The 26,012-nt window shown below is 57.5% G+C and overlaps 12 protein-coding genes across 12 annotated transcripts; 7 read left to right on the top strand and 5 right to left on the bottom strand.

Moving 5' to 3' along the window:
* Positions 1-1,377: 1,377 nt before the first annotated feature.
* Positions 1,378-2,281, top strand: BDY17DRAFT_312945 (uncharacterized protein; the record flags this gene model as incomplete). Its single annotated transcript, XM_033735675.1, has 2 exons — positions 1,378-1,624; positions 1,713-2,281. The coding sequence occupies 2 exons, from the start codon at positions 1,378-1,380 to the stop codon at positions 2,279-2,281; spliced, it is 816 nt and encodes a 271-aa protein (XP_033586620.1).
* A 278-nt stretch (positions 2,282-2,559) lies between these two features.
* Positions 2,560-3,837, bottom strand: BDY17DRAFT_256201 (oxidoreductase; the record flags this gene model as incomplete). Its single annotated transcript, XM_033731588.1, has 1 exon — positions 2,560-3,837. The coding sequence occupies one exon, from the start codon at positions 3,835-3,837 to the stop codon at positions 2,560-2,562; it is 1,278 nt and encodes a 425-aa protein (XP_033586619.1).
* Positions 3,838-4,209: 372 nt separating this feature from the next.
* On the top strand, positions 4,210-5,266 carry BDY17DRAFT_327034 (uncharacterized protein; the record flags this gene model as incomplete). The annotated part of the gene is made up of 2 exons (XM_033737605.1): positions 4,210-4,702; positions 4,770-5,266. The coding sequence occupies 2 exons, from the start codon at positions 4,210-4,212 to the stop codon at positions 5,264-5,266; spliced, it is 990 nt and encodes a 329-aa protein (XP_033586618.1).
* Positions 5,267-8,529: 3,263 nt separating this feature from the next.
* On the top strand, positions 8,530-9,077 carry BDY17DRAFT_231479 (uncharacterized protein; the record flags this gene model as incomplete). The annotated part of the gene is made up of 2 exons (XM_033730222.1): positions 8,530-8,609; positions 8,672-9,077. Coding segments are annotated over 2 exons (486 nt in total), but the record flags the coding sequence as incomplete, so codon positions are not given.
* Positions 9,078-11,050: 1,973 nt separating this feature from the next.
* BDY17DRAFT_312942 (VPS4-associated protein 1) lies at positions 11,051-11,635 on the bottom strand (the record flags this gene model as incomplete). The annotated part of the gene is made up of 1 exon (XM_033735674.1): positions 11,051-11,635. One exon carries the CDS (start codon positions 11,633-11,635, stop codon positions 11,051-11,053), a length of 585 nt encoding a protein of 194 aa, XP_033586616.1.
* A 196-nt stretch (positions 11,636-11,831) lies between these two features.
* Positions 11,832-13,078, top strand: BDY17DRAFT_303130 (fatty acid desaturase-domain-containing protein). The gene is made up of 2 exons (XM_033734523.1): positions 11,832-12,053; positions 12,104-13,078. The coding sequence occupies exons 1-2, from the start codon at positions 11,913-11,915 to the stop codon at positions 13,049-13,051; spliced, it is 1,089 nt and encodes a 362-aa protein (XP_033586615.1). The 5' UTR covers positions 11,832-11,912; the 3' UTR covers positions 13,052-13,078.
* BDY17DRAFT_303128 (putative dynein light chain protein) lies at positions 13,079-13,830 on the bottom strand. Its single transcript, XM_033734522.1, has 2 exons — positions 13,769-13,830; positions 13,079-13,703 (listed from the first exon to the last, which is right to left on the bottom strand). Exons 1-2 carry the CDS (start codon positions 13,781-13,783, stop codon positions 13,290-13,292), a joined length of 429 nt encoding a protein of 142 aa, XP_033586614.1. The 5' UTR covers positions 13,784-13,830; the 3' UTR covers positions 13,079-13,289.
* A 327-nt stretch (positions 13,831-14,157) lies between these two features.
* Positions 14,158-14,595, top strand: BDY17DRAFT_256380 (putative vacuolar transporter chaperon Vtc1; the record flags this gene model as incomplete). Its single annotated transcript, XM_033731596.1, has 2 exons — positions 14,158-14,191; positions 14,252-14,595. The coding sequence occupies 2 exons, from the start codon at positions 14,158-14,160 to the stop codon at positions 14,593-14,595; spliced, it is 378 nt and encodes a 125-aa protein (XP_033586613.1).
* Positions 14,596-15,021: 426 nt separating this feature from the next.
* Positions 15,022-17,197, bottom strand: BDY17DRAFT_30592 (tRNA synthetases class I (M)-domain-containing protein). The gene has a single exon (XM_033734946.1). It carries the CDS (start codon positions 16,999-17,001, stop codon positions 15,067-15,069), a length of 1,935 nt encoding a protein of 644 aa, XP_033586612.1. The 5' UTR covers positions 17,002-17,197; the 3' UTR covers positions 15,022-15,066.
* A 196-nt stretch (positions 17,198-17,393) lies between these two features.
* Positions 17,394-18,740, top strand: BDY17DRAFT_318604 (uncharacterized protein; the record flags this gene model as incomplete). The annotated part of the gene is made up of 2 exons (XM_033736203.1): positions 17,394-17,542; positions 17,597-18,740. The coding sequence occupies 2 exons, from the start codon at positions 17,394-17,396 to the stop codon at positions 18,738-18,740; spliced, it is 1,293 nt and encodes a 430-aa protein (XP_033586611.1).
* A 1,698-nt stretch (positions 18,741-20,438) lies between these two features.
* Positions 20,439-22,256, top strand: BDY17DRAFT_235991 (tyrosinase precursor, Monophenol monooxygenase; the record flags this gene model as incomplete). The annotated part of the gene is made up of 2 exons (XM_033730296.1): positions 20,439-20,688; positions 20,749-22,256. Coding segments are annotated over 2 exons (1,758 nt in total), but the record flags the coding sequence as incomplete, so codon positions are not given.
* A 385-nt stretch (positions 22,257-22,641) lies between these two features.
* BDY17DRAFT_312937 (ubiquitin elongating factor core-domain-containing protein) lies at positions 22,642-26,007 on the bottom strand (the record flags this gene model as incomplete). The annotated part of the gene is made up of 4 exons (XM_033735673.1): positions 22,642-23,021; positions 23,080-24,250; positions 24,302-25,921; positions 25,975-26,007. The coding sequence occupies 4 exons, from the start codon at positions 26,005-26,007 to the stop codon at positions 22,642-22,644; spliced, it is 3,204 nt and encodes a 1,067-aa protein (XP_033586609.1).
* Positions 26,008-26,012: the final 5 nt, after the last annotated feature.

Raw genomic sequence — 26,012 nt, 5'->3', positions numbered from 1 at the left:
CCTTCGACGATGTACTGTATGTCCTGTCGTTCACGCACAAACAGACGTGTCCCATGCATCGTTCGTTGGATAAATGCGCAACTGTGGTTCCGGCGGTTGGACCCCCAAACCAGCCCATGTGGGGCGGCAAAATGCTCCTAGCGAATACTGCAAAGGCAGGAAAAAAGGGAAGCTCGGCGCTATAGGAAACAGCTGAATACAGTGAGCAAATAAATGGCCTCAGGAGAAGATGGCGGTGAGAGCACGCAACTTCCGAGGTGGAGGCGCGGAAACTCTGCAGTCCAGTGTCATCATGAGGTGAGATGACACGGGAGAGGCGGTGGGGAAATGGGGTTGTTGGTGAGGACCTCGATCTTCTCAAAGCGGCAGGTGCGGTTTTCGCGGCGATCACTTGGACACATCCTTGGTTCGCGTCGTGTGGCATATAAGCGGAAAAGAAAAGAAAGGGTGCCGTCCCGTCGCTACCTATTGCTGCACGACGATGTAATACGAGTGGGCGGGCCCCGATGAGCAAACTCAATTACAGACGGTGTCAAGGTGTATCTACTGTATAGCGTCACAACCGGTTTGCAGCTGAAGGTCTGACGCCTCCCCACCGGTAGTAGGCCAAGCCGATGCATGCAAGCATGTGAAGACGAGGGATGTACAGTATGTAGGATCGCAATCACATGCATGTAAGCATGCACAAGGCGTTCGACGCGGCGCAAAGGATGGCCGATGTTTGCATGCTAGACGGCCAGACGGGCTACTTGGCATATGTTGGATGCCGGCCACTACAGAAACCACCCACCATAGGGGAAGGATTGGCAGTCGGGGATGGAGACGATAACGAGGGAGGATCGGGGCCAGGAAGGAGAGTCGCTTGGCAAATGAAAGCCTCGGGATGGAGCGAGGATGGGGAGTGGAGAGGCGTGGGCCAGGCGGGGCGGAGATTGGTGGGATTAGAAATCGACCGCGGAAGCGACTGACGGTGCTTGCCGTGTTGAGCGCGCCGTGGCGTCGCTAGCGTGCTGCCCAGCGGCAGAATTCTCGCTTGCAGGGAACGAGCAGCGCTCCGACGCTCCCCTACCCGCTGCGCGCACCGTCCATTCCACAACCAGGCGAGTGCGAGTGGCACCAGCATCCATCGTCCACACCCTTTCTATATCCACCTCCATCTTCACCCTCACCCTCACCCTCACCTCTTCCCCTCCTCTCCCGCCGCGACACTCTCTTGCGTTGTGCGACAACGTCCTTCCACGGGCCAGGGGAAACAAAGGGCCACACACCTACCCCCGCCGGATCCTTCCCCGTCGCGTGCGATCACCTCTCCCACCACACCGGCATCAGTACCTCCCCCGACACTCGACCGCGACACCCCTCTTCACATTGCCAGTCATGGCCTCTGGCTACGCGGGGCGCCGTGCCCCCAACGTCTCTCAATACCTCGCCAACCTCAACACCGTCCCCTCCACCCACGAGCAGCTCGCCAGCGAGATCAACCTCGGCGAAGGCGACCTCGACTTCCTCACCAATGCCGAATTCTTCGACTTCGACTCCTTCCACCCCGGAGGCGCGCCGGTTGATGGTCACCACCCACCACAACCCTACCCCGCCTCTGCCCACTCTCGTAGTCCTGCAAATGGTGAGTCTCCCATGCGCCCGCCCGCTTATGCGACGGCGTCTTGCCGTCGCAATCGCATCCGTGAGCAGTCCCACTGACCTGTCCCCAGGCGCTGCTCCCTACCAATACGGCGAATACCAACCCTACCCCACCCCTGTCACCTCCTCCTCGGGCCACAACGCTCTCCACGGCCCATACCCTCCCCCTTCTGCCCACCGCCTGCCCTACAGCAGCCCGCCTTCTGCTAGCGACAAGCGCAAAGCGAGCGTAGCCGCCACCGTCCCGTCCCCGCAGGATTACATCTCTTCCCCGCAGGATTTGGAGGACCAGTCGCGCCTCGCCGCCGAGGAGGACAAGCGTCGCCGCAACACCGCCGCCAGCGCGCGCTTCCGCGTCAAGAAGAAGCAGCGCGAGCAGGCTCTGGAAAAGCAGGCCAAGGAAATGACCGACAAGGTGCAGCAATTGGAGGGCAAGGTGCAGCAGCTCGAGATGGAGAACAAGTGGCTCAAAGGCCTCATCACAGACAAGAACGACGGCAAGAGCCTCGAGCTAGCCATGAGCGAGAAGGAGGCCGCCGACCGGACTCCGGGCGACCACACCACCGGCGTGGGAACCGCGGAATCCATCATGGATGAAGATGACGACGATGAAGATGAAGAAGCGGAAGCTGATATCTAGACATGACATCACTGCGCGCGGTCCATGATGTCCATACCATGTTGACTATTATCTTAGAGAGGGGTTCTTGTCGATTGTTTTGTTCAATGCACACTTGGCACGCGGCACTCGCCCGGCCTTCTTGTCGCCGTCCTTCCGCATTTCGTTTGATTCGCCGCGTGGAGCTGCCGCCTGATCTCTCTTATTGCTGAAGCCGCCCGCAGACGTTAACAGAGTATTGCCCCTTCCTCTGTCGCCTACATGATCGAGCTGGGATGGGCCACGAATTCCGCAACATCCTACCCCCCATTTGGCCAGTCGTATTCCGGTATTCCATACTTATCCTCCCCCAAAGAGCTCGCAAACAGTCCACCAACCCACGCGAAGTGCTTGCCCAAGGCCGTGATCCAGGCAAAGACAATCAAAAACATGTCTCGCAGCTGAATACCCCATGCAGTCTGCGGAGCGATGATGGCCGGAACGCCGGGGGCCAGTTGCTGGAAATCTTTGATCATCGGCGCCATTCGCTCCTCGTACGCTTGCAAGCCGGCGGGGATATCGCCCCTGTGTCTGAAAATCTCGCCAGCTAGCAGATATCCTCCGGCCAGTGCCAGACTGGTGCCCGCGCCGCTGAAGTTGCAAGGGCTGTAGCCTGCATCGCCGACCATGACGAAGCGACCCTTGGACAGGCTCGGCGCTTTGACCTGCACAATCTCGGAGGCGTAGAAGTCTTCTGCCTCCATCATGGCGGCGATGATTTCCTCGCTGCGCCAGCCCGAGCCTGCAAAATACCGGGCCATGTAATTTTTGAGCGCTTCCGGGCCTTGTCTTTGAGCTTCCCGGAATGCTTGCGTGGCATCGACCTGGCTGGTACCAATACCCATGAGCCCAGCTCGAGTCGCACCGTTGGGATCGGGCCCGAGGGCAAGGAAGCGTCCGCCAGGCGCGCTGTACAATTGAGATAGCTTGCTGCCCTTCAGTAGGTCCTCCTCGATGGTGAAGTATGCTGCCCAGCTGTTGGTGGACTTGATGTGATCCCTGACGCCGCATTCCAGCCCCATGGCCCGAGTTCGCGAGGTTGCTCCGTCACAGGCGACAACAAGATCGTAGTCCGCAGTGGGCAATTTATTGTTGGCGAAGCGCACTGCGATCGGTCCATTCCCCGTTTGTGCCATCGAAGCAACTTGCTCGCCAAAGACATACTTGATCCTGTCGTCGTTTTTCGTCAAGTCGAAAAGTACCTGAGCCAGGTCGCCGCGCAGAATCTCGAATTCCGACACGAGGGTCTGACTCTTGGAATCCTTGGAAGCAGTCATCGTTGCGAAGGCCTTGCCATCGCCTCGGACGAAGCTGATGCCATCCATGTGCATACATCTTGCCCTGACGGCGGCTTCCATGCCGGGCATCTTGCGCATGACCGTGATGCCTACCGAGCGGATGTCAATGCCTTGGCCAGCTGTCCGTAGCTGTGGGAAGCGTTCGATGATGGTCACCTGCGCTCCCGCCCTGGCAAACCAGTAGGCTGCAGTTGGACCGGCGATGGAGGCGCCAACGATCAGAACCTTGAGGTTTGACATTGTGGATGAATGACAAGGTTGAAGGAGCGGTCACGAGTTTTCAGTGCGCCTTATGACGAGCGCGTGGTTCAGATGGCATGTGAAGAGAGAATGTAGAAGATGATCAAACCATACTTACGTGTGAAGGGGCGAACGACCGCGATACATAAATACATGGAGCGGCGCACTTGTTAGTGGTCCCCGGGTGGTGGTCGATGTCGTTGGTCGGGTCTACGAGTGTGGTGACCGGCCGAAGCGGGTGGACGGCCTGCGTAGCTCTCATACTCACCGCTGTACACATAAGAACTGCGAACTTCACTTCATGTTCATCCCTTCGACGCTGACATCGATTCATCCTTCCTCCCCGCGGTATTCTCTCGGATCACAGCAGGAATGGAGTTCCCTATTGTGGACATTGAGCACTTGGACGATCCCCAATGCCAATTGGACATCGCCAACCACATCGCTCGCGCGAGTCAAACCTGGGGCTTCCTTCTACTCAAGAACCATCCCATCCCGCAGCAAGATGTCGGAGACATGTTCAGCCTTGCTCGTCAGTTTTTCCTCGACGAGAGCGAAGCCGCTAAGTCCCCGTGGCCCGTCAATACGGACTCGATAGGGTATAGCCGAGCTTTGTCAGATAGATACAAAGACGACAAGGCCAGCATGTGGTTTGCGGGAAAAGCAGGGTTTTTGGCGCACAATCTGCCTGCCTTGCCGCCCTTCTGGCACACTTACACTGCACAAATCGACGATTTCAAACAAAAGTGCCACCAGCTAATCATGAAGCTGCTGGTGTGCTTCGCCATTGCAATGGACCTGCCCGACCGCGACTTCTTCGCCAAAGCCCACTCCGAGGACATCGGCAACGGTAACGTGTTGCGGAGTACGCCATGAATCATCTCACCCACAGGTCCTTGCCGGCATGAGCTAAGTGGTTCTTGACAATCTAGTGATCTGCTACCCAGCCCGGACGCAAGCCCCGTTGGACACAACGACTCGAATGTCTTCTCACTCCGATTCCGGCTCGGTCACACTGCTGTTCCAGACATGTGCAGGCTTGGAGGTGGAGTCGCCGTCCGGGGCGTGGGTACCAGCACCATGCTTACCGGGCCACATTCTGGTCAATCTTGGCGACGCCCTCGCCTTCTGGTCTGGTCGCCGCTTGAAGGCGACGAGGCACCGCGTCTCATTTGCCACCGTCCCACATGACCGGGAAAGGCTTTCGATGGCGTACTTTGCCAAAGCCGCACCGGAAACCGTCCTTCAACCCCTGCGGAGCGGAGCAGACGATGAGCCCATGCGCGAGTACAAAGCGAACGGCTTGACAATACAGCCCGGCATCACGGTAGGAGAGTACTCCCGGTTGATCATGGAAAGTATCTACGGGGCGCCAGTGGAGCCCAATGCTCAAGAACCCAGATCGCCGACTGCTGCATCTGCAGCATGATTAGATACCCCACGACGGGCAATGATACATGATTACATATCCACTGCGTCCCAACATGGTGGACACCACGTCCAGATGTTGCGGTCAGCCGGGGCTCCCGAAGGAGAGGGTGTGCGAACTGGTCGTGTGGGAGGCGGAGAGGAGATGGGGCCAAGGCTGTCCACTCGACAGCAACGATGGCCTTGTAAGGCGATTGCCGCGAAATTTCCCGGTGGGGGAGGATGTGATGTCCAATGATGCGCAAGACGCGATCATATCGAACGCAGGGATCGAGGAGAGGGATGGGGATGCGCGGCAAGCGCCGTACAATCGGCGCCTGCTGTTCGCCGGCGTTTGTCGCGGTAGGGGCTAATTGGTGGATTGAAGCCGTCTGGTCGCTGTCGAGAGATGGAATGGCACCCTCATACTGCCTGTTCGGGCATGTATTGTGTGCAGACGCCATTTCTTCGTAAGCACATGGCGAATTGCCAGGGGTAGATCTGGACGCTGCACGATTACAGATGCCGTGACATCATGCGGTCGGCACCCTTCGCCTCCCCCACTGGACAAGAGCGGATCGACAAGTGCGCAGTGGGGAAGAGGTCACAGGCGGTCGCGGGCGGTGGATAAGGCGATATTGAGCGCCCGACGATCAGTGGACTGGGAGACTGGCCATCGACCAAGCTGTTGTAGAGGGGAGCAGCAGCCGACTAGCCCAGCAACCTGGCTGCCTTACCTCCCTCCCCGGCGCTAGCACGAGCTCGACGGTGTAATAATAAACACAAAGTCTTGCCATGCCGGGCGTTTTACTCATTCTGACCTATTAGCCACGCGGGCCCCGGCCCACAGACGTCTGGGTAGGGCACAAGGCTTGTTCAGCAAGGCGATGCTGGACCATTGGCTTTACCTCGGGCCCGTGACGAAGGCCACCTGCTGTGCCCTACTTCCCTCCACCCCGGATGTCAGGATTGAGTTCTCAGCAGCAGAGCGACATGGGCGGATGGAGTCGCCCGGCTTGGCACGCACTCCTGTCTCGCCTCCATCGCACCCCGAGTCCAGGCCAACCCGCCGCCTATCAACGCCCAAAGGTCCCTCAAATTTAGCACGCGGATGGCCATGGTTTGCCACGAGTCTGCCGTGCGTAGGACTCGTGCCTGTTCTACTTATTCTCCCCCTCTGCCCTCTGCCTCACCCCATCCCTCTTGTGTTTGTCCTCCCCTGCCGCCCGACGTACGTTACGACACTCGCATTCGCGTGGGCTCACGCATGCGCAATCGCCCTTCGCCTCTCCCGCCTCGTATACCCTCGACGATAAGCCATAGGCACCACTGGTGCACGCGGCGTGTGTTCTCCCCATCCAACACGCTCATGCACACCCACCATCTGACACGAGCCAAGCAGCAGCAAAAACAGCCGATCGTGTGGGCTTCTAATCCGGGTCGGGTGCATTTCAGCTCAGCCCATCGTCAGCTCATCAGCAGCAGCAGCGCAAAGAAGCAGCATCCATCAGACGCGCTACGCCCCGCACGGCTGCGGCCACGCCACCATCTTACCCGTCCCTCGCCCCATGTAGGGCTGAGCGCCACCCGCGTGCTTTGCCGTATCCGGCGAAGAGCTGGCCGCCAGCCTGATCCCACTCGTCCATCCCCCCCCGTCCCACCCGTCCGTCTTCCCTCCATTGCTGCCCAGCTCTCTGCTCCATCACCCGCCCGTGTCGCCTCTCGACACTTCTTGCATATCTCTTTGCCGACTCGGCCTTTTTCCTGGCAGCGATCAGTCCACGTTGCGACGCTCGTCGCCCCCTCCCTCGCCACCGCCCTCGTGGCAAATTGGTCCATCGATCGAGATACGGGTGGAGCAGTGGAGCGTGCCCGCGTCCCTGATGCTGCCTCCGCCCTCTTTCTACCATGCCCTCAAGCACGGGGCGTCGTGACTATTCGGGAAGGCACACGACCACCCCTTCGCCTCATCTTGGCTCTCTCCCGCCTTCCGCCGCGCTCATGCCAATCCCGCAGGCGCGCGAATCGGCGTCGCCGCCTCCGCCTCCGCCTTTGCCACCGCCATCCCATCTGCCCGAAATCTCTGCCGGCCGTGATCCCGGCTGGCAATGGGGCAACGATCCTAACGCCAATGACTTTGGCCGCCCTGCCATCGTCAGACCGGGCTCGAGTCTGCTAGGCCCTCGTCTTCGTCTATGCCCCGAGCTTGACCTCACCTCTATCCGCCATCTTCGTGACCCATATTGCACCTCAATCCCCACCGCAGATGTTGCCATGGACCAGCATGATGCCTCGCGGAGCCACGACCGAGGCTCTCTGCCTGGCAATACTGAGTACGTCTTCCTCGACACCGCTCTCTCGCCTGCCTCCAGGCGTATCTCCGCACGCGCGATGTGGCATGCAAATACTAACCACCGTTTACACCACAGACTGGTCGGAGAGAGGGACTTGAGGCGTAGAGAGATGGAGCTTTCCTCGCACTCGTACGACAAACTTCTCGTCAATCGCATTGGTGGGCCAAGCACACCGAAGCGTCAATCCCTATCCTACACACCAACCGGGGCTCCAGAGAGTGGAGCTTGGGAGCCAAACAGTGCAGAGCGACGCAAAAGCTCGGTGTGGTCTGCGTCCATGCCAGAAAGACGGCACCTGTCGGTCGACTCGAATGCAACCCACAGGCGTACCTCCTCAGGAGGCGCTTCTCCGAGGGCCACGATTGCATGGACAGAGTACGGCCTCGCGGACCGCAGCCGATTACACGAGTCTCGCCCTGGAAGTCTCGCTGGGAGCAGCTACGATCACTTCATGGTCACTAACAATGTCCCACATGGTGCCGAGGCCGTTCACGCAAGCGTTCTGCACCTTCAGGAATACAGTCCAGGATCTCCGAAAGCTGGCACGAAACGTCGAGCTTCTTCTCCTCCCCGGGACAGCGAGGACCGACTTTTGCTCGGTGGAGGGTCGGGTGTTCACGATGTATCCCGGATCCCGCCGCAACCTCCCTCGCCTAAACCCTGTCCAAGATCAAGACTCCATCCAAACAATTCCTCCTGCTCCTCCGCTTCCTCGGTCGGGCCACGCCATGGTTCTTTGGGCTCCTCGCTGGGTATGGCAAGTGGCGCAAGCAGCGCGACTAGTTACGCCTCAGCCGGCCGGTTTTCACCGCCTTTGCTGCTGGTCGACACTCATCCGGCCACGCAGCATCACCGAACGCATTCAGACACCACGCCCGACACCGCGCTTCCATCATCGGCTGAAAGCCTATCACACTCTCCGGGCGACGGCTTGTCCCAGACGCTCGGCACATATATGTGTGACTGTTGTCCTAAGAAGCCCAAGAAGTTCAAGACCGAAGATGAATTGAGGTGAGTCGAAGTCATCTTGGTCTCCGTGTACCGCGTATATCGCAGCTCCTAATTTCCCGCAGGCTCCACGAGAACGAGAAACAATACACGTGTACGTACTGCAGCAAACGGTTCAAGAACAAGAATGAGGCGGAGCGCCATCAGAACTCCCTCCACTTGCGCCTACACTCGTGGTCTTGTGCTGCGCTGTCCGGCCCAGAGGCCGCGTTTCACACGTCCTCCCCCACCGACAACACCGACGCTTGCGGATATTGTGGGCAGGAATTCTCCAATCCACCGCGCTGGGACATTCGTGCCGAGCATCTCAACCACGTTCACAAGTTCGGCGAGTGCAACCAGTCGAAAAAGTTTTTCCGAGCAGATCACTTCCGCCAGCATCTGAAGCATAGCCATCGCGGCACAGGAGGGAAATGGACGAATATTTTGGAAAGTGCGTGCATGATGGATGAGCCGATGCCGGATAAACGGAGAGCTACCAGTGTCACTTCTACCCCTGCTGGAAATCCTCCTCCTGCCCTCGTGGTGGCAGCTCCCGATCTTCTTTCGGGGCCGGGACCACCAGCAGCCTCTGCGACACTTGGTCAGTCGCATCACCACTGAAGCTCGCGAAGAGATTTGTCCGGCGGCCGCCTAGGGAAACAATTGGGGCAATGGGTGCGGCGGGGGTGATTTTAGGGCACGATGCTACGACAGCGCTGGTCAATCAGCCCTAACGATGAAGAGCAGCGGGTGAGGGCCGACATTACGAAATTCACGACTGCATACCGAGCGATTTGGCGCGTTCTGAGGCAACGTACATTGTCACCCATGCATCGCATTTGCAGGAGTCTGTCTGTATCATTCCATGGGGAGGGCTTACATGTAGATGCGGGTTGCCGAAGAAGCTCTGCTTGCCTGGATGCTGCATCTCACAAGCCTGCGAGGTGCGGGGAGCACTTCAAGGAGCGAGCAGGATCATCGTTCCCGGTCTAGGGATGTGGAGGAGACCAGGGCAAGCGAGTCACTCGTATGGGCGGGTAGCCTTCCCGACTGCGACTACATAACAATCGCAGCATTACTCTATCTGAGCGAATTCGCGGGTTACAGCTCGCTGCTCGGCCCAGGCACGATGCTTCTCCCCTTTCCTCCTCCATTCCCACCTTGTGCAATGCACCCTCGAGAGGCCACCAGCCCAGGACCGTAAGGCGCCCAGGACGGGGAATGAGATCAGCTGATGCCGAGATCCCCAGGGCGTGGTAAGTTTGCACATCGCTCGCCAAGTGCATGAGCTCGAGGTCCAGGTCGCGCATCGGCCGTGAAAATTTATGCTCGCAAATGCAGGCCTGGTCGGCCAACGCCGTGGATCCTTGCCCATGTGGGTGAGACCTTAGCCGCTCACCTACGAATCCTGCATGCCGGCCCTCATTAGTCGTATCGGCGCGGCCGCGCAGGACGGAGGCTCCGTGTTCCTTCGTATATGTGTCGGTCAACGAGGTGTGCCGAAAGGGCGAGAGATCCTGGCCGTCTTACATCTAATGACGTCTGTAGCGTGTGCAAAGCTTTGTCGAGGTCCTCTCGCGTGGAGTTCACACCGGCTGAAGGATCAAGAGGGTTCTGACGCCGACGGCGGCGCCAACGCCGATGGTGGCTTTGGAAAGTGATTTAGAGGAGTCCAGATGCGATGACAGACTGATATATAGGGTTCCTTGACTGCAAACATCCTGTAGTGGCAATGGAATGCGGACGAAAGGGTTAAGCGTATGAAGTCATATACCGGCGTAGGACCAGTAATTGTGAAGTGCGTGACATCTAGTCTCGCTGCAGGGTGTCGTTGTCACAAACACAGCTCAAATTTCAGGGCGACATCTAGTCACCGGGCGGTCCCGCTCGTCATCCCAATCAAACGGGATCGAACATGATCTCGAAGATGTTGAGTCTAGCGAATATACTGCTAGTCCAACACAAGTCGTGCCGGTCATGACTGAAGTGAAGCAACCTAGGAAGAAGACCGCGAGAGATTGTGGTACAGGTCGCACATGCAATATGTACAGATAGAGTGTCTTCTGGCTGTATCTTTGGGTTGGTACAACAACAGTCTGTGCTGCTGCGGGCAAAGTCAGAAAGACTGACCAACGATGAGGCATCTCTCAGTATCCAAAAGGGGAGGCCTGAGTCGTGGAGGGATTCAGGAAGTAGCCCATGGCTTCATCTGAGGAGCCAGTACCAGGCAGGCGGCCATCTGCGATCAGGTTGGTGGTCCGGTTGTTCTGGCCCTGGCGGAGCTCTCACCAACCGCGAATGGGATGTATAATCCGTGGGGCTGTTGGGAGGGAACGAGACCAGACAGGCGCCCAAATGCCAGGGCGGCGAAGCATATCTCATCATCCAGAGGCGGAGGGAATCCACTGGGGAAACGTTTGGTCTGTGAGCTTATTGGAAGGGATGAGGCCGGATGATTCATGTCAAGGGTTCCCCGTCGGGACAGACGGAAACGCGCCAGCACTCTTCAGCGTGTCGAGGTTTTTGCGCGTGATTTCGGCATTGCGCCTCTTCTGCTCGGCCTCGCGCCTCTTTTGCGCGCGCATGAGTTGGAAGTCCTTGTGTAGTTCGAAGATCTTCGGCGCGTGAGCTGCACTCGTATCTTCTTCCTTCTTCTTCTCCAGTTCCTTGAGCTTGTCCTCCTTTTCTTTCTCCTCCTGCTCATCCTCCTTCTTCTCTTCCTTCTTCGCATCCTTCTTGTCCTCCTTCTCATCCTCGCCCTTCTTCTTCTTGCGCTTCTCCATCTTCTTGCGCATCCGTTCCGCATACTCCTTCTTCACGACCTCGATCTCCTTGTCCAACTCCTCCTTGCGCTTCTTCTCCGCGAGATCCTCTTCATCTTGGGCCGTGGCGAACTTGCGGTCTTTCAGATGGCTCGCGCACACGTGGAACCAGTCGTCCTTGTCCGCGGTAATCAGGACCGTGGAGGAAGGGCGGAAGCATATCCAGCAGGACTTCGCGTCCGACTCTGCCACTTGGCGGCGGTAGTAGAATTTCTTGGAAGACATGTGTATTCAAGGGACAGCATGTACCATGACGGCACGGCCGCTGTAAAGGTGTGATCAAAGGGAAGTCGGCAGCAGGTGGAGGTGGCATGCGTATGCAGCCGCGGAGGTGGGAGCGGCCGACGCGCCAGGGTCCAATAAAGTGGGCCGCCGGTCTCGACTGAGAAATATCCCCCAACCTCACCCTACACGACCTTGCATCCATCTTCCACAATTGTATTTGCAATTACCCTCGACGTCACGCAGAACCACCTCATTCGTCAGATGAGTGGACGTGACCATGTCTCCCTCGATCACAACCACGCTTTCCGCGTCTCCTGGGGCGGAGGTGGCGACAGGGGGCAAGGACGATTTCTTCTGGGCGTACACTGAAGAGCCGCACAAGACGAGAAGACTCGAGATCATCAAAGCCCATCCCGAGGTATGGAGTAACCGCGAATGAAGTGCCCGCTCGCCTCTAACTTTGCACAGGTCCTGAAACTTTGCGGCCCCGAGCCCTTGACCATCCCTCTCGTTCTCGCCGTCGTCGGCCTCCAGATCTTCTGCGCCTACCTCCTCCGCCACACCGCATTCCTCTCCTGGCCCTTCATTCTCACCGCTTACATCATCGGCGCAACTGCCAACCAAAACCTCTTCCTCGCCATCCACGAAATCTCGCACAACCTGGCCTTCAAGTCCCCGCTGGCCAACCGACTCTTCGCCATCATTGCCAACCTCCCCATCGGCATCCCCTACTCTGCCTCATTCCGCCCCTATCATCTCACCCATCACAAGTCTCTTGGAGTCGATGGCCTTGACACCGACGTGCCTACCACCGTCGAGGCCTGGCTGCTGGACTCCGTTGCCGGCAAGGCATTCTTCTGCACCTTTCAGATTCTATTCTACGCCATCCGTCCGATGATGGTATACAAGCTGCCTCTGACATGGATCCACGCGCTGAACATTGCCTCGCAGCTGGCTTTTGACTTTGCCGTTGTGCGAGCATTTGGTGGCCGGGCCCTCGCCTACTTCATCCTCAGCTCATTCCTCGCCGGCTCTCTGCATCCATGTGCGGGACATTTCATCGCCGAGCATTACGTCTTCAATCAATTGGCGGCCTCGTCGGCTGTCAAGACTTCAGTGCCAACAGAGACCTACTCCTACTACGGAGTATTGAACCTGCTGACCTACAACGTTGGCCTGCATAATGAACATCACGACTTCCCTGCGATACCATGGACGAGGTTATGGAAATTGAACGAGGTTGCAAACGAATTCTACCGCGATCTTCCGTGCCACCACAGCTGGGTCGGGGTGATGTGGCAATTTGTCACCGACAAGGACGTTGGGCTGTGGTGTCGAGTGAAGAGGAAAGAAGGGGGTCGGAAGGTCGGAGGGAATGGGAAGCAACATCGACAGCCATTGGATGCCACGCTCTAGATGATAGATGATAGAATAGAATGATCAACCTGCGGTCTTTCCGCAGCCTGCTTCGAGTGCCAGTTGAGTCACGGCCCAACTTGTGCGGCCAAGCAAGGCGTACTGCTCACTCTGGAGCGTAGATGCCACCTCTGTGGGTGGTATGAAGATGATGCCAGCGGTCGTCGCAGGCGGCGCATCATCTCTTGATGACACGCAATGGAAGACACATGCGCCCGGGCGTTGGCGGGAGCGTGTGCTAGACTGCAATCCACATGACGCTGATCACGATATCCATCCCCTTTGCCTCACCTCCCGCCCACTTGAAACTCCACATCCCATCCTTCTCGTTATTCCAGTATGCGCCACTCGCGGAGTGCATGCCTCTTCTCCCCACCGTCTTGGAGGTCGTCGCTTCGCTGCCAGCATCGGACTGCGCGGTGGAGGGGGGGTCGGAGAGGTGCTGGATGATGGTGCTGTTGACTGCAAACTTGTATTTACTTTGTTGGTCGGGCGAGGCGGTGGCGGTCTCGGAGATGAGGGCTTTCAGGATGCTGTTGATGATGGCGTCGTTCCATCTTTGCGTCTCGCTGTGGTCGTAGAAGGTGACGGTGGAGAGGGCGGACTCGCAGGCGTCCTGGCAGATTTGTTTCAGGCGAGTATTGGGCACGGGCTATGGAGGGAGGGGCTTGTTCAGTATTCGATCTTATGGGAGATAGGGTTTGTAAGGACTCGTACCGAGTTTGTGGCCATGATGTGGAGGGTCAGGGTGTGTTGAGGCTGGTGAGGATGGCGGTATCTGTGAGAATGAGTTTACGCGGGCAGCACTCGACGTTGCTTCGGCACACGACAGCATCTCTTATCGATAAGCAGCTGATTGGTCCATTGACGGAGCACGTGGTGGGGCTTGTCCTCGCTCGAGCACCCAAGCATCTCATCCACGGGCTCGAGAGCACAATCTTTTCCTCACGGGCAGAAACAACAGCACGCTGCTATAGAGATCAGCAAGTCCCGCTGCTGACCGGATACCAAGTCGTCGAGAACATCCTGCGCCGAGAGCATCACTCCGTCATCCGACCCTCCCTCGTCCCTTACCTCGAGCTCATAGCCTCCACTTCACCAGCACCATGTCGAGTCAGCCTCTTCTTCAGACTGCGCCTGGTAAGAGCCATGTCCTGCCCGACACTTCATAGCCCACACATGCTAACTCCAGCACCCAAGGCAAGCGCATTGCCCTCCCCACGCGAGTCGAGCCGAAAGTCTTCTTCGCCAACGAACGAACCTTCCTCTCCTGGCTCAACTTCACCGTCATCCTCGGCGGCCTCGCCATTGGCCTCCTGAACTTCGGCGACAAAGTCGGGCAGATCAGCGCCGGCCTGTTCACCCTCGTTGCCCTCGCCGCCATGCTGTATGCGCTCGTCACCTTCCATTGGCGCGCCAAGAGTATACGAATGCGAGGGCAGGGTGGTTTCGACGATCGATACGGCCCGACCGTCTTGGCCGTCGCCCTGTTGGCTGCGGTCGTCGTGAACTTTGTGCTGAGGGTTACTGGGGACAAGGCATGAGGTGGTGCTATTCGACCTGGGACGGCAGGACTGGACTACTATACTGCTTCCCTTCAGAATGCCGATTGGATGCTTCTGCTTTGCGACAAAAGCTGCCTAACATTCGAGTCGGGAGCTCTAGCCGGCGAATTTCACATTCTTTGTTTTTGGGATCTGTTGAAAGGCGAGTATGGCGCACGAATCGCGGACTGGACAGTGTATAGATACATACTACTCGGAAATCTTGCCAACAGTATCTTCTTTTCAAAAGCCGCCATTGTCAAGTGCTGAGACGCTACAGCACGGCAACGTAAGGGAAAGTCAAGTGAGCTGGAGAACTGGAGAACTGTGGCTCTTACATAGATACCAGTTCTCCTCTCGTGTGCGGCAAGAAGACAACTGACAGACTCCGCACGCCATGCTTCTCACCCACTCCATAAACCAGGCCGATCATCAAGAAATCTCATTCCCACATGCTCCCCGAATAAACATCTAGCTGGTCTGCAATGCCGCCTGCCGCACCCCCTCCGTCACCTCTTCCAATGCATCCCCAGCCTGTGGATTGCTCTGAGCCCCATCCTTCTCGAAATCCTCCACGCCCTTCTTGCTCTTCGACGCGGCCTTCTTTCTCTCCTTCTCCGCTTTCTTGGCTGCCTTCTTCGCCGCCTCGGCCTCCTTGACCTTCTGCAGCTCCTGCCCACCGTACTGCTCCCGCCACTCGACCTCCTTCTCTGGCTTGATGATCTTGAACAAGTGCTGTGCCTTTCCGATCTTATGCCCGGCGGGAATCGACTCTGCTTTCCACTCGTCGGGGATGATGAGCAGCTCGGCGTTGAGCTGCTTCAGAATGCTGCGCGTTGTTGCGGGCAGATAAGGAGCCAGTACGGACGCCAGGAGGTGGACGTGGTTGACGGCCAGGTTCACCACGGCGTCGCAGAGAGGCCGGTCGTTCTGGAAGAGCGCATTGTCCAGCCGGTTGTCTTGGAGGAGTTTGTTGCCAAGCGAGGAGAGCTCGCGAGCGGTGACGAGGCCGGCTTTCAGGTGCACACCATCCATCTGTTCGCGATACGTAGCTAGCAGGGTGTTGGTCTCCTCCAGGTGCTGCTGGTGCTTGCTCGAGATTGCTGCAGTGTCGTCGTTGCCAGGGGTTGGCAGAGCCGGAATGATCGAGTCGTATGTCTTGTCCGAGTTGACGAATTTGAGGATGCGGTTGACAAAGTTGCCAAAGTTGTTGACCAGTTCGTTGTTGTTGGCCGAGATGAAGCCGTCCCATTCGAACTCGGTATCGCTGGTCTCCGGTCTTCGCAGGAGCAGGAAATACCGCCACACATCTGCTGCAACGCCGGTATCTTTGGCAGAATTACCAAACACCCCAATGCCTCTGCTCTTGGAAAATTTGCCCTTTTCGTAGTTGAGGTATTCGGTGGTGCTGATGTGGTTCAGCATGGTCCATTTGTCCCCGGTGCCCAATTGCGAGCTTGGAAAGACGACGGTGTGGAAGGGGACGTTGTCTTTGCCCATGAACTGATAGAGCTGCACCTGCTCTGGATTCCTCCACCACTTCTCCCACTGCTTCGTGTAGGTGGCGGTGATGGATACATAGCCAATGCAGGCATCAAACCACACATACATGACCTTGTTTTCGTAGCCCGGCAAGGGGACGGCGGTGCCCCATTTCAGATCTCGGGTGATACCTCGCGGTTTGAGACCTTCTTTCAGCCAGCCGTTGGTGATGTTGACGCCGTTCTCGCTCCACGCACCCTTCTCGTTGCTCTCCTTCGCCCACGCGGCTACTTTGTCTTGCAATTTGTCCAGCCGAATGAAGACGTGCTTCGTATCTCTCGCCTGTGGGGTAGCACCGTCAAGCTTGCACTTGGGATTGATCAGGTCGAAGGGATCGAGGAGGTGACCGCACTTGTCGCACTGGTCCCCTCGCGCATCCTTGTATGCGCAAAGCGGACACTCGCCTTCTACAAATCGGTCTGCCAGGAAGCCTTGATGCTGTTCGCAGTATGGTTGTTTGGTGGTCTCCTCATCCAAGTATCCATTCTTGTGCAGCTTCAGAAAGATGTCCTGCGCGATGTCTGTTTGCTCTTGCGTGGGCGTGCGGCCGAAGTGGTCAAAGGCAATCTCAAACCAGTCGTAGACCTCCTTGTGTAATCGGTAGTATTTGTCGCATAGCTGTTGAGGTGTCACACCCTCTTCTATCGCCTTTGTCTCCGTCGCCGTGCCGTATTCGTCCGTGCCGCAGACGAAGAGGGTGGGATGGCCGCGCGCTTTGCAGTATCGCGAGAAAACGTCGGCGGACAACACACTCCCGATGATGTTGCCGAGATGCGGGACGTTGTTCACATACGGCAACGCGGAAGTAATGAGGATGTTCTTCTTGCCATCCTCGGGCAAGATCTCGTGGGTGACGCCGTTCATGATGGGTCGTGTGCTTGATCTGAGGAGGGAGGGTCGCTTCGCCGCGAAAGCTGTCCGGCGACCAACCGAAGAAAACGTTCTCGCGGCGCAGTATCTGGCGGCGTGTGTGGAGATGAGGGCGGCCAGATTCACGATGGGGAGTGCAGATGGCTGGGGCAGTTGAGCAAGGGCGACGGTGGTGGTTGGTGGTTCGACTCATCACAGAGCTCGCTCCAGCATTGACTTGAATTTCTGTTTCCAAGGGTCTCGCCCGGCTGGCCTTGCCGAGCCCTAACCCGATCCATTCCCATTTGGGCATCAATGAGCTCAGGGCAGGTCTGCTTGCACTCGACTCCAGCACACTCATTTGCCCCGTCCTGCGATCTTTCTCTTCAATTCCTTCAACATCCAGCATGGCAGAAGCAGCAGCTGGCGTCGTGGCCTACGAAGCCGTCGAGACTGTGGCTCAAATTGGCGTGGGCGCCTACTTCCTCGCCAAACCTACAATGCCGGTGAAGGCAAGGCTCATTCAGATAGCAGCATCAAAGGATGACGACACCAAGTTAGCCAGCTCTTACTCACAACTCCAATAATGCTGTACTGATGCGCTTTGAAGGTTATCTCTTGCACGATCTGGTCATAGTCTCACCGTCGTGGGAAGCAAAGCCTACATTTTCGGTGGCGAAACCACCTCCAACAAGCTCGCCGGGAACGAAGTGCATGCCGTCTCTCTAGAGCCCACGGAGAAACTGGAGCCCGAGTATTCTGTTTTCCCAGCCGGCACCAAAGATGATGAAGGTGCGAAGGTGCCCTCTGCCCGAACGAGGCATTCGGCGTGCGCCTTCGATGAACGTGTGGCCGTCTACGGTGGTGTCGATCAGTCCGGCCAGCTCATTGGCGATGCGCCGACAATATGGCTGTTCAATCCCGCCTATCACTCGTGGGAAGCTCTGGACTCCTTGAACCCCGAGACCCAACCGCAGCCCCGGAGCTCTGCCGGGCTATTTGCACATCAGAACAACTTGATATTGTATGGCGGGGTGGACACGCAGGGCACTCTTTTGAAGGACACATGGCACTTTGACGTTACCAACCGCCAATGGACGCCTCTTCCCGACGCTCCAGTATCTAGCCAACACGCCGCTCTCTCCGACGGCGTGCTCTATCTGATCTCCGGCTCCGACATGGTCGGCGGCGATCTACACTTCTTGCAACTCAACGCCAAGTCAGACGAAGGACAGGGCTGGCATACTGTGCCATTCCCGACAACGCCCCTCACACCTGGACCCCTACCGAGGGCCGGAGCGGGATTGCTTCCAGTGTCGACAGGCTATGGGAGGCAGTACCTGCTCTACCTCTTTGGCGCACACACCGCCGGCGAATCGGCGCAAGCCAGCGAAACGGCAGGGGAGGCTGGAAGCGCACAGCCCGCGTACTGGAGCGACATCTGGACCTACCAACTCCCCTCGAGCGACCCCGAACTCAAAGCGACCACGCAGATTTACGAAGCAATGAAGCCGGCGCGGATCAAGGACGCCATCCGGGGCGCTTTGGGTGTGGGATCGGGCAAACATTCATGGGGCGAGGTGGAAGTTTTGCCACCGGGGGAGCTAGTGCCGGCGGCTGGCAAGGTGCATCCCGGACCGCGCAGCTCGTTTGCATGTGATGTCATGAAGGACAAGCGGAGTGTGGCAGTTTGGGGCGGGATCAATCCAAAGGGCGAGCGGGAAGGGGATGGGTGGGTGATCAGGTTGGAGTAGGGTGGCCGCATTGAAGAGTGAAGATGATGATTGCGCGGCTTCGGCTGGAAAGGGCGGCAAGGTAGTACAATCTCGGTTTGAGCGACAGCGGTGCAGCACGGACAAGAGACAAGCTTTGCCGTGGCTGCCGACAGGGGCATGTCTCCGAACGATGAAAGGAAAGGCCACGCGGGGTTCAGGCAGATGATATGGGCACGCGCATGGGTGAAGGTCAGTTGCGCAGTAGGCGACGTGTCGTGCAGTTCCCAGGCGTACCGAGGGAGCATATGTCATAGGCGTGCGACCTCTAACTCTGGTACCTGCATTAGCCCGGATGTGATGCTTCTGGAAACGGCCACGGCTGGCAGCCTCCCAGCCTCTGCACTGTTTCCTCTGCAAGCACCCTCGCTCATCATCAAGTGGTCACCAATACCGATACAGGGCATGTTCGCTTGGCGTTCGTCAATACTTGCGTGCAAGAGTGTACTATTGAGTGGCGGCTTGCGCGACCAACGACGCGCGGGTAGTTGCATGTGTGCAGTGTAACGGCCTCCCAGCCGTACACCGCAATGCCGCTGCATCCGGTGACGTCGGTGCATCGCTACGGCGCACGGGACACGACACGACACGACACGAGCCCGTTTTCTCCGCGATTCCGTGGAGGAGAGGGCGGGTAGAGCATCGACGGTCGGGGTGTGGAGATTCATCCTGCCTATACGGGAAGATGCAGGCGACCGGGATTGGCTGGGCGTGGCGAGCTTAATTAAAATTGGCGGGTGCAAAGCTTGTCTTGTTGACCATCTCCGAGATTCTGATCGCCCACCCGCGCAGTCGTGATGTCAGGCAGCAAATTAAAATAGAAGGCGCTCACTGATCCGTGGAGAAGCTGGTGAAACGGCGTCGGGATTCAACGGAAATGCTGTGTTTGCAGCGCATTGGTGCGAGGAACGGAAGGTGCTTGGATGGGGAGGCGTCGTGGATTAGACCGCCAGGGCGCGCCAGCCTAGTCCCGGCCTAGCGCCCAGCCTAACCCCGGCGTCGCGCCGCCCTTCCCACCTCCCCCTGAAACGGGCTCGCGAGGTGAATGCGCGCGACTCTGTGATGAGAGAGAGAGAGTGACGGGCAAACGTCTCGCGCCCGTTTGCCGGTGCGTGAGTGCAGCGGATACGAATGGGGGCAGTGCTGTGCTAGTGCCACCCTGATTTGACTGGCCTGTAGCCCCGTGAGCCTCTCATCTGCCACAACCCTTCTCTTTCTTACCTCACCCTTCTCTCCTTCACGCTCTCTCTTCACCGTTACACCACCCTCTTTCGTTTTCTGTATATCCCTTGCGCGCGTCCATCACTCCTTCTGGACGCTGTTCACTTCATCCTCTCCCTTCATCCTTTCCCTTAGTCACTCTTTCTCGCGCTCGCCAACATGAAGCTCCCCACCACGCTTCCATCCGTCCTCCTGGGATTGTCACTCTTTGGACAGGCCGTCCTCGCCCATCCCCTCGATGCCGACTCTCTGACCAGCTCCCTCACCGGCACTCTCGACTCCCTTGCCGGCGAGCTCTCCTCTGACTTGTCCGACTCGTCCACCACCACGCCCGCGCCCGCGACCGATGCTTCCACCGAGCAGGCCTCGTCCAGCAAGGCTCACAAGGGCCACAAGCACCACAAGCACAAGAAGTCTCAGAACAAGTCCTCTTCCGGCGACAAAGATCGCAAGAAGAGGCGCCAGAGTGGCATCATCGACACCACCGGCATCTCCGGCGCCATCCACCCCCGCCTCGAAGTGCGCCAGATGCACTCCGAGCAGCCCAACCAATTCTCCCTCCTCGTCCTCGGCTTCCAGAAGTGGTACTTGCAGACCGACTCTGCTACCAGCTACCATGCCATCGCGGGGATTCATGGTGTGCCTTTGGTGAACTACAACAACGTCGAGCAGTGCTCAACATGCCAGGCCGCGTATGGGTACTGTAACCGTAAGCAATTCTAACCCCCTCGAAGTCAGACAAAAGCACTTGCTAACCCGAATAATCTAGATGACATGGTCACCTTCCCCGGCTGGCATCGCTCTTTGATGGCCCTGTTCGAGCAGGAATTCGTGGCCGTCGTTGAGGAGATCGCCAACAACTGGAACTCAACCGGATCGGGCCCAACCCGCGCTGAAATGCAGTCTGCCGCAAGCACCTTCCGTTTCCCCTACTGGGACTGGGCTGCCAAGCCTCCCAATGGCGGCAACAACTTCCCCGGTGTCTTCAGCAGCCCCAGCGTCGTCATCAACGGCCCCAACGGCCAGGAGACGATCTCCAATCCCCTCTACCAGTACCACTTCCCGAGCACCGCCGATCTCGTCTACCCCGACTTCACTTCCTGGCCAAACACCCTGCGCTATCCCACCTCCGACGCAGCTTCGGCGACCAGCCAGGACAATCTCGCCGTCACCGCCTTCAACAGCATTCGCCCGTCTCTGCAGGACCAGGTGTACAAGCTTCTCACCTCCTGCAACGAGTACCTCCCATTCTCCAATGACGACGCCAACTTGGCCTCCACCGGCTGCTCGAACAGCATTGAGGGAATTCACAACACCATCCATACCACGTCGGGTGGTGTGCCATCGGCCGAGGGCGGCACCGCCGGCCACATGTACTACCTGACTGTGGCCGCTTTCGATCCGCTCTTCTGGTTCCACCATGCCATGGTCGACCGCCTGTTCGCCATGTGGCAAACCATCAACCCAACTGCGTATGGCGCATCCCAATCGGCCCCCCATGTAACTTGGACCATCGCCAGCGGCTCCCAGTTGAACGCCGACACCCCCTTGACTCCTTTCTACCATTCCAGCGGCGAGTTTTTGACCCTCAACGCGGTGAGGGAATGGACGCAATTCGGCTACACATATCCCGAGTTCGCCGACAGTGATGGAAGCAAGGCTGCGATCGCCAGCTATGTCAACAAGCTCTACGGCCCAAGTGCCACCGCCACCGCCGGCTCGTCCAAGCGCACAGCTGCCCCTGAGCCCGTCAAGAAGGCCGCTCTCGAAGTCGTCGAGGAGCAAGCAAACGCTGAGAAACGCCAAATCTTCCAGCTCCCCCAGGGAGCCGTGTCGCAGAACGGCAGTGCGTTTGAGTACGTCGCCAACATCGTCACTCCTCGCTACGCCCTCGGCGGCTCATACTACGTCTTCGTGTTCTTGGGCGAGCCAGCCAGCGAGGACCCGTCCACGTGGATCAACGACGCCAACATGGTCGGGCCGATGGGCGTTCTTGCTCAGCAAGGCATGGAGGACTCGACCCTCCTCATCGCCGGCTCCGTCCCCTTGACTCGCTCTCTGACCGCCCAGCTGGGATCCAGCGCGCTCGCCGAGCTGACGGAGGAGCTGGTCGGCCCGTACTTGCAGAACCTGCTGCAGTGGAGGATCCTGGGGCCCAACGGCCAGGCCGTCGACCCCACCTCCCTCAACGGCTTCCTGGTGTCGGTCTACTCTTCCACCGCCTCCGTGCCGCAGGCGGACGAGGAGTTGCCGCAGTACTCGCAATACTTCCCGCTGCCCATCGCGACGCATGGCAAGTCGGGCGGGCTGTTGGGCAATCTGGGTCTGTAGATTGGGGTTTTCGTTTGCAAGCTTGGGTACCGTGCTCTTTTGATTATGGCATGACTTACACCCCATTCAACTCGACGGTAGCGGTATAGTTCTATTCACCAAAGGAGAGACCATAGTCAATTTGAATTCCTCGTTCATCACGTTCATCCATCTCCACTCTCTCGTCCCTTGCGTGTCCGCGTAGATGGGCAGGGCTGCGCTGATGAACGGAACATTCACGAGGAGGCCCCACAAAGTCTTCACGGAAAAATGCACGGGGTTTGTATGATTCATCAACTACCTCAAGCTCTCATGCATCGCGTGTGTCGCTAAAACCACCACCTCCGCCAATCTACGCCGTGTCCATCTTCGCCTCCCTCTCCGCCAGCTTCGCTGCCTTGCGCTCCGCCTTCCACGCTTCAATTTTGGCCTTCATCTCGACGTCGGGAATGACCTGGTCGATCTTCAAAGGCGCCCGGTTGAACGGATCCGTGGGATCGCTCAACAAGTGACTTCGGATTGTGCTTCGGTCCATGACCGCTTTTGAAGAGGGCAGGATGACGGGGTCCTTCATCAGATCCGCCATCAGCGGGTCTAGGAATTCGTCTGGTGGATCGCCAAGGTCCTCTTCTTCCTCGTCGTCAGCTGCCTTGGCCGCGGCGATGTTCGCCACCATCACGTCCCACAGCTCGAGGTCTTGCGGGGATTTGAGTACTTCGCGCTGCATGAAATCTATGTTATCATCAAGTTAGTAGAGTGTACCTTGGAGCGATGAAGAGCGACGACCTACACTTTGCCTGCTCGAAATTCGCTGGTTTGTAGCTTCTGCCGTCCCTTGCAATGGCCTGAAGGAAAGTCTGCTGTTCAGCGAGATTTAGGTAGACCGTCGCAATGTTACTCAATAGTTCTTTCGGCCGGAAATCGTACTCCTTCGGGTTGCCGACCTTGAGGTTGACTTGCTTCGGACCGACCATGATGCCAAGATTGTAATCCAGCATGTCCGCCAGCCTCGTCACGATTTCCGGCATAGTGAAGGCTTCCGCCAGCGACTCGGAGAAGAGGATGAGCATCTGGATGGTCTCGTTGGTGAGGCCCATGTAGCTTTTGGCCTTGCCTTGATTGTCCTCCAGCAGGTCTTGTTTCTCTTTCCTTTGTTCTTCACTTAAGCTCTGCATCAATGCCTCATTTGCCAGTTCTGTCTCCAATTCACGGATTCTAGCAAACGAAGAGAGACTCTCGTCGAGCACGAAAGTCACATCGTTGACAAGCATGTTGACGAACTGTACAAAGAAGTCGCGGTTGATCTTCGCTTCTTTGGCAAGCGTTTCGCGGTACAAGGTGTTTGGCCAGATGGTCTGAACAACCTTGAAGATTTCGTATCGAATGTTGAACTTGTCAAAGAATTGGGTGTGGCTGCCCGTCGACTCCGCTTCGATGTAGAACTTCATCAGAGCGTGGAGAAGATGTTTGTTCGCAAAATCCGATCCCATCAAGAGATCTCCCAACACTCCATTCGGCCTGGTGATGGGCCGCGAGCCATAGTAAAGGATGGTGACCAGCCCGGACTTGATTCCGGGATTCTTGACATACTCGCCGTTGCGCAAGAACGTCACGCAAATCTGAACGATTTCCTCGCATTGCTGGGGTGTCAGAATGTTCATGTTGCCCGTGATGAATTTGAAATTGTCGGTGAGGCCCTCGAGGAAGTACTCTGGCAAGCAACTGAACACATTCGGCTGCTCTTCCGAAAGTGGAAGGTTCAGACGCTCCTTTGGCAATTGTTGTCGAGAGGCCAGGCGCAACAACCAGACGATCACGTAGCGCATGAACTGCATGCTACGAGCTTGCGTAAGATCATCTATTAGGACGCCCCAAGTGGCGTGATAGATGCTCCACTGATCATCAATGTGCTTCTTGAACCGCGCCACGTGCGCTTCGAAGCGTTGCATGTAGCGAGGGTCCTACGGCGACGGATTAGTAATAATCATCATCGAGTGAAGGAGATTACGAACGTTGACATATTTATGCCTCTCCGCCTCAAATTGTTCGAGGTCTTTCTCCGTCCGCTGAATCGACTTCTTCATCATGCCCATCCTTGTCTGTGCCGCTTCGGTACCGTAGTGATGCGCTGCGACCGTTAGGAAGAACACTTCGGAAATGAAGTTGCTTGTGCCGTCCGCCTTGTTGGAATAGAAGTCGTCCGCAGTCTTCTGGTCTGCGTTGATCTTCGTCTCATCCGAAATGTCGACTCGCGGGTCTCGGCGGAGGTAATCAACATCGATCCGATCAATCTTTCCGAATTGCGCATCCATGAACGGTTCACACAGCTGGTCCAGAATGCTGGTGACATTGACCATGAAGCCGTCGCTAGACACAGTCTTGTAAACCACACGCATTGCCCGTTTCTTGTGGTTCTTGTTGACACACAGAGCAAACCAGTTGAGGATCGCCTCGCGCTGCGCCGAGCCAGATCGTACCACATCGTTTGCGACGCGGAACAGCTCGTCCTGGTGTGTCCTGAGCACCGTACGCACAGCACTCTGAGCTTGTGCGATGAAACCCCGGTCTCTTGTCTTTGGAGCGGAGAAATAGTTGCTCGCGACCTCAAGATGCATAGGCGAAAGCCGGAAGAAGGGGCCGAGGAAGGTCTTGGTCTCGACATCTTGCGGCTCTACGTCCTGAGGCAGCCACGTCGACGACTGCGTGAGAGCTTCTACGATCTTCGGGAAGCGGGTCAGGTTCCGTAGGGCGCGCATGTAACTTTGGTAGTCTTCAAGCATGCTCTTCGCAGATAGTTGACGACTCAGGTCTTCGGCAGCTGCCACAATTGCCTCTTTGATACTCTCGTCTTCCTCGAAGCGGCTGCTCGCCTCGGTCAGGAAATCAGTGCAGATCCCCAGGTCGTTCTCCGGATCCGCAAGCAAATGCTCAGCCAGCTTGTTTGACGTTGACGGGGCCATTTCTTCCCCAAACATCTCGGGCATGGTGACAGAGAAGATGCAGTAGCTCATGCATAGCCGGCGCGTCTCGAGTAATACGGCGTGCTTCGAGTCATCTGGTCCGCTGTATTTCGTTTGTCGAACTGCCCGGGACGCTCTCTTGAAGCATTGTAGAAGATACTCAAATGGCTTGCCCTTGGTGCTGCTCGCTGCCTCTGTGATTGCGCCTTCAAGAACGTCCATGTTTAGCTGCGGGGATCCACTTTCGGTCACATCCTCCCTTGTACTAGCGAGGAAGATAAGGTGGTTGCCATGGAAGTCTCTCGTCTCTTCGGGCTTCAATGTGACTCGGAAGATTTGCCTCAGGCTCCTATCCTGCCAGATTTCCAGACTCTCCGGCGCCTTCTCGTGCGTACGAGACCTTGCGCGCTCTGAGCCGTCTCTTTCTCGCTTCGCCGGCGAAGCTGGTCTGGGCTGCACTTTCGATTGTGATGTGGTGTCTTCGGCCTTAGCACCTAGCTTGGAGAAAGGGTTCTCGGATGTTGGTACGGATGTTGCGGGCTTGGTGGGGACTGGGGCGGTGGCGGAGGGGTCAGAGGGGGTGGAGGAGACAGCGCCATTCGCCGCAGGTGCTGAATCGGCAGCATTACTACTTTGATTTCCTCCCAGTTTTGCCAGACGTTTTGCACGGATCTGAGCCACGTTAGCCAGGCGGTCTGCGCAGATTCGTCATCAAAATAAGATACCTTGTCGGCATCCGACATGTTAGAGTCGGCCATTTTCG

Source organism: Neohortaea acidophila (assembly GCF_010093505.1).
Source record: "Neohortaea acidophila strain CBS 113389 unplaced genomic scaffold BDY17scaffold_10, whole genome shotgun sequence".
Taxonomy (NCBI): domain Eukaryota; kingdom Fungi; phylum Ascomycota; class Dothideomycetes; order Mycosphaerellales; family Teratosphaeriaceae; genus Neohortaea; species Neohortaea acidophila.
Note: the sequence above shows the minus strand (reverse complement) of the source record. Positions and strands in the feature narration are given on the sequence as shown.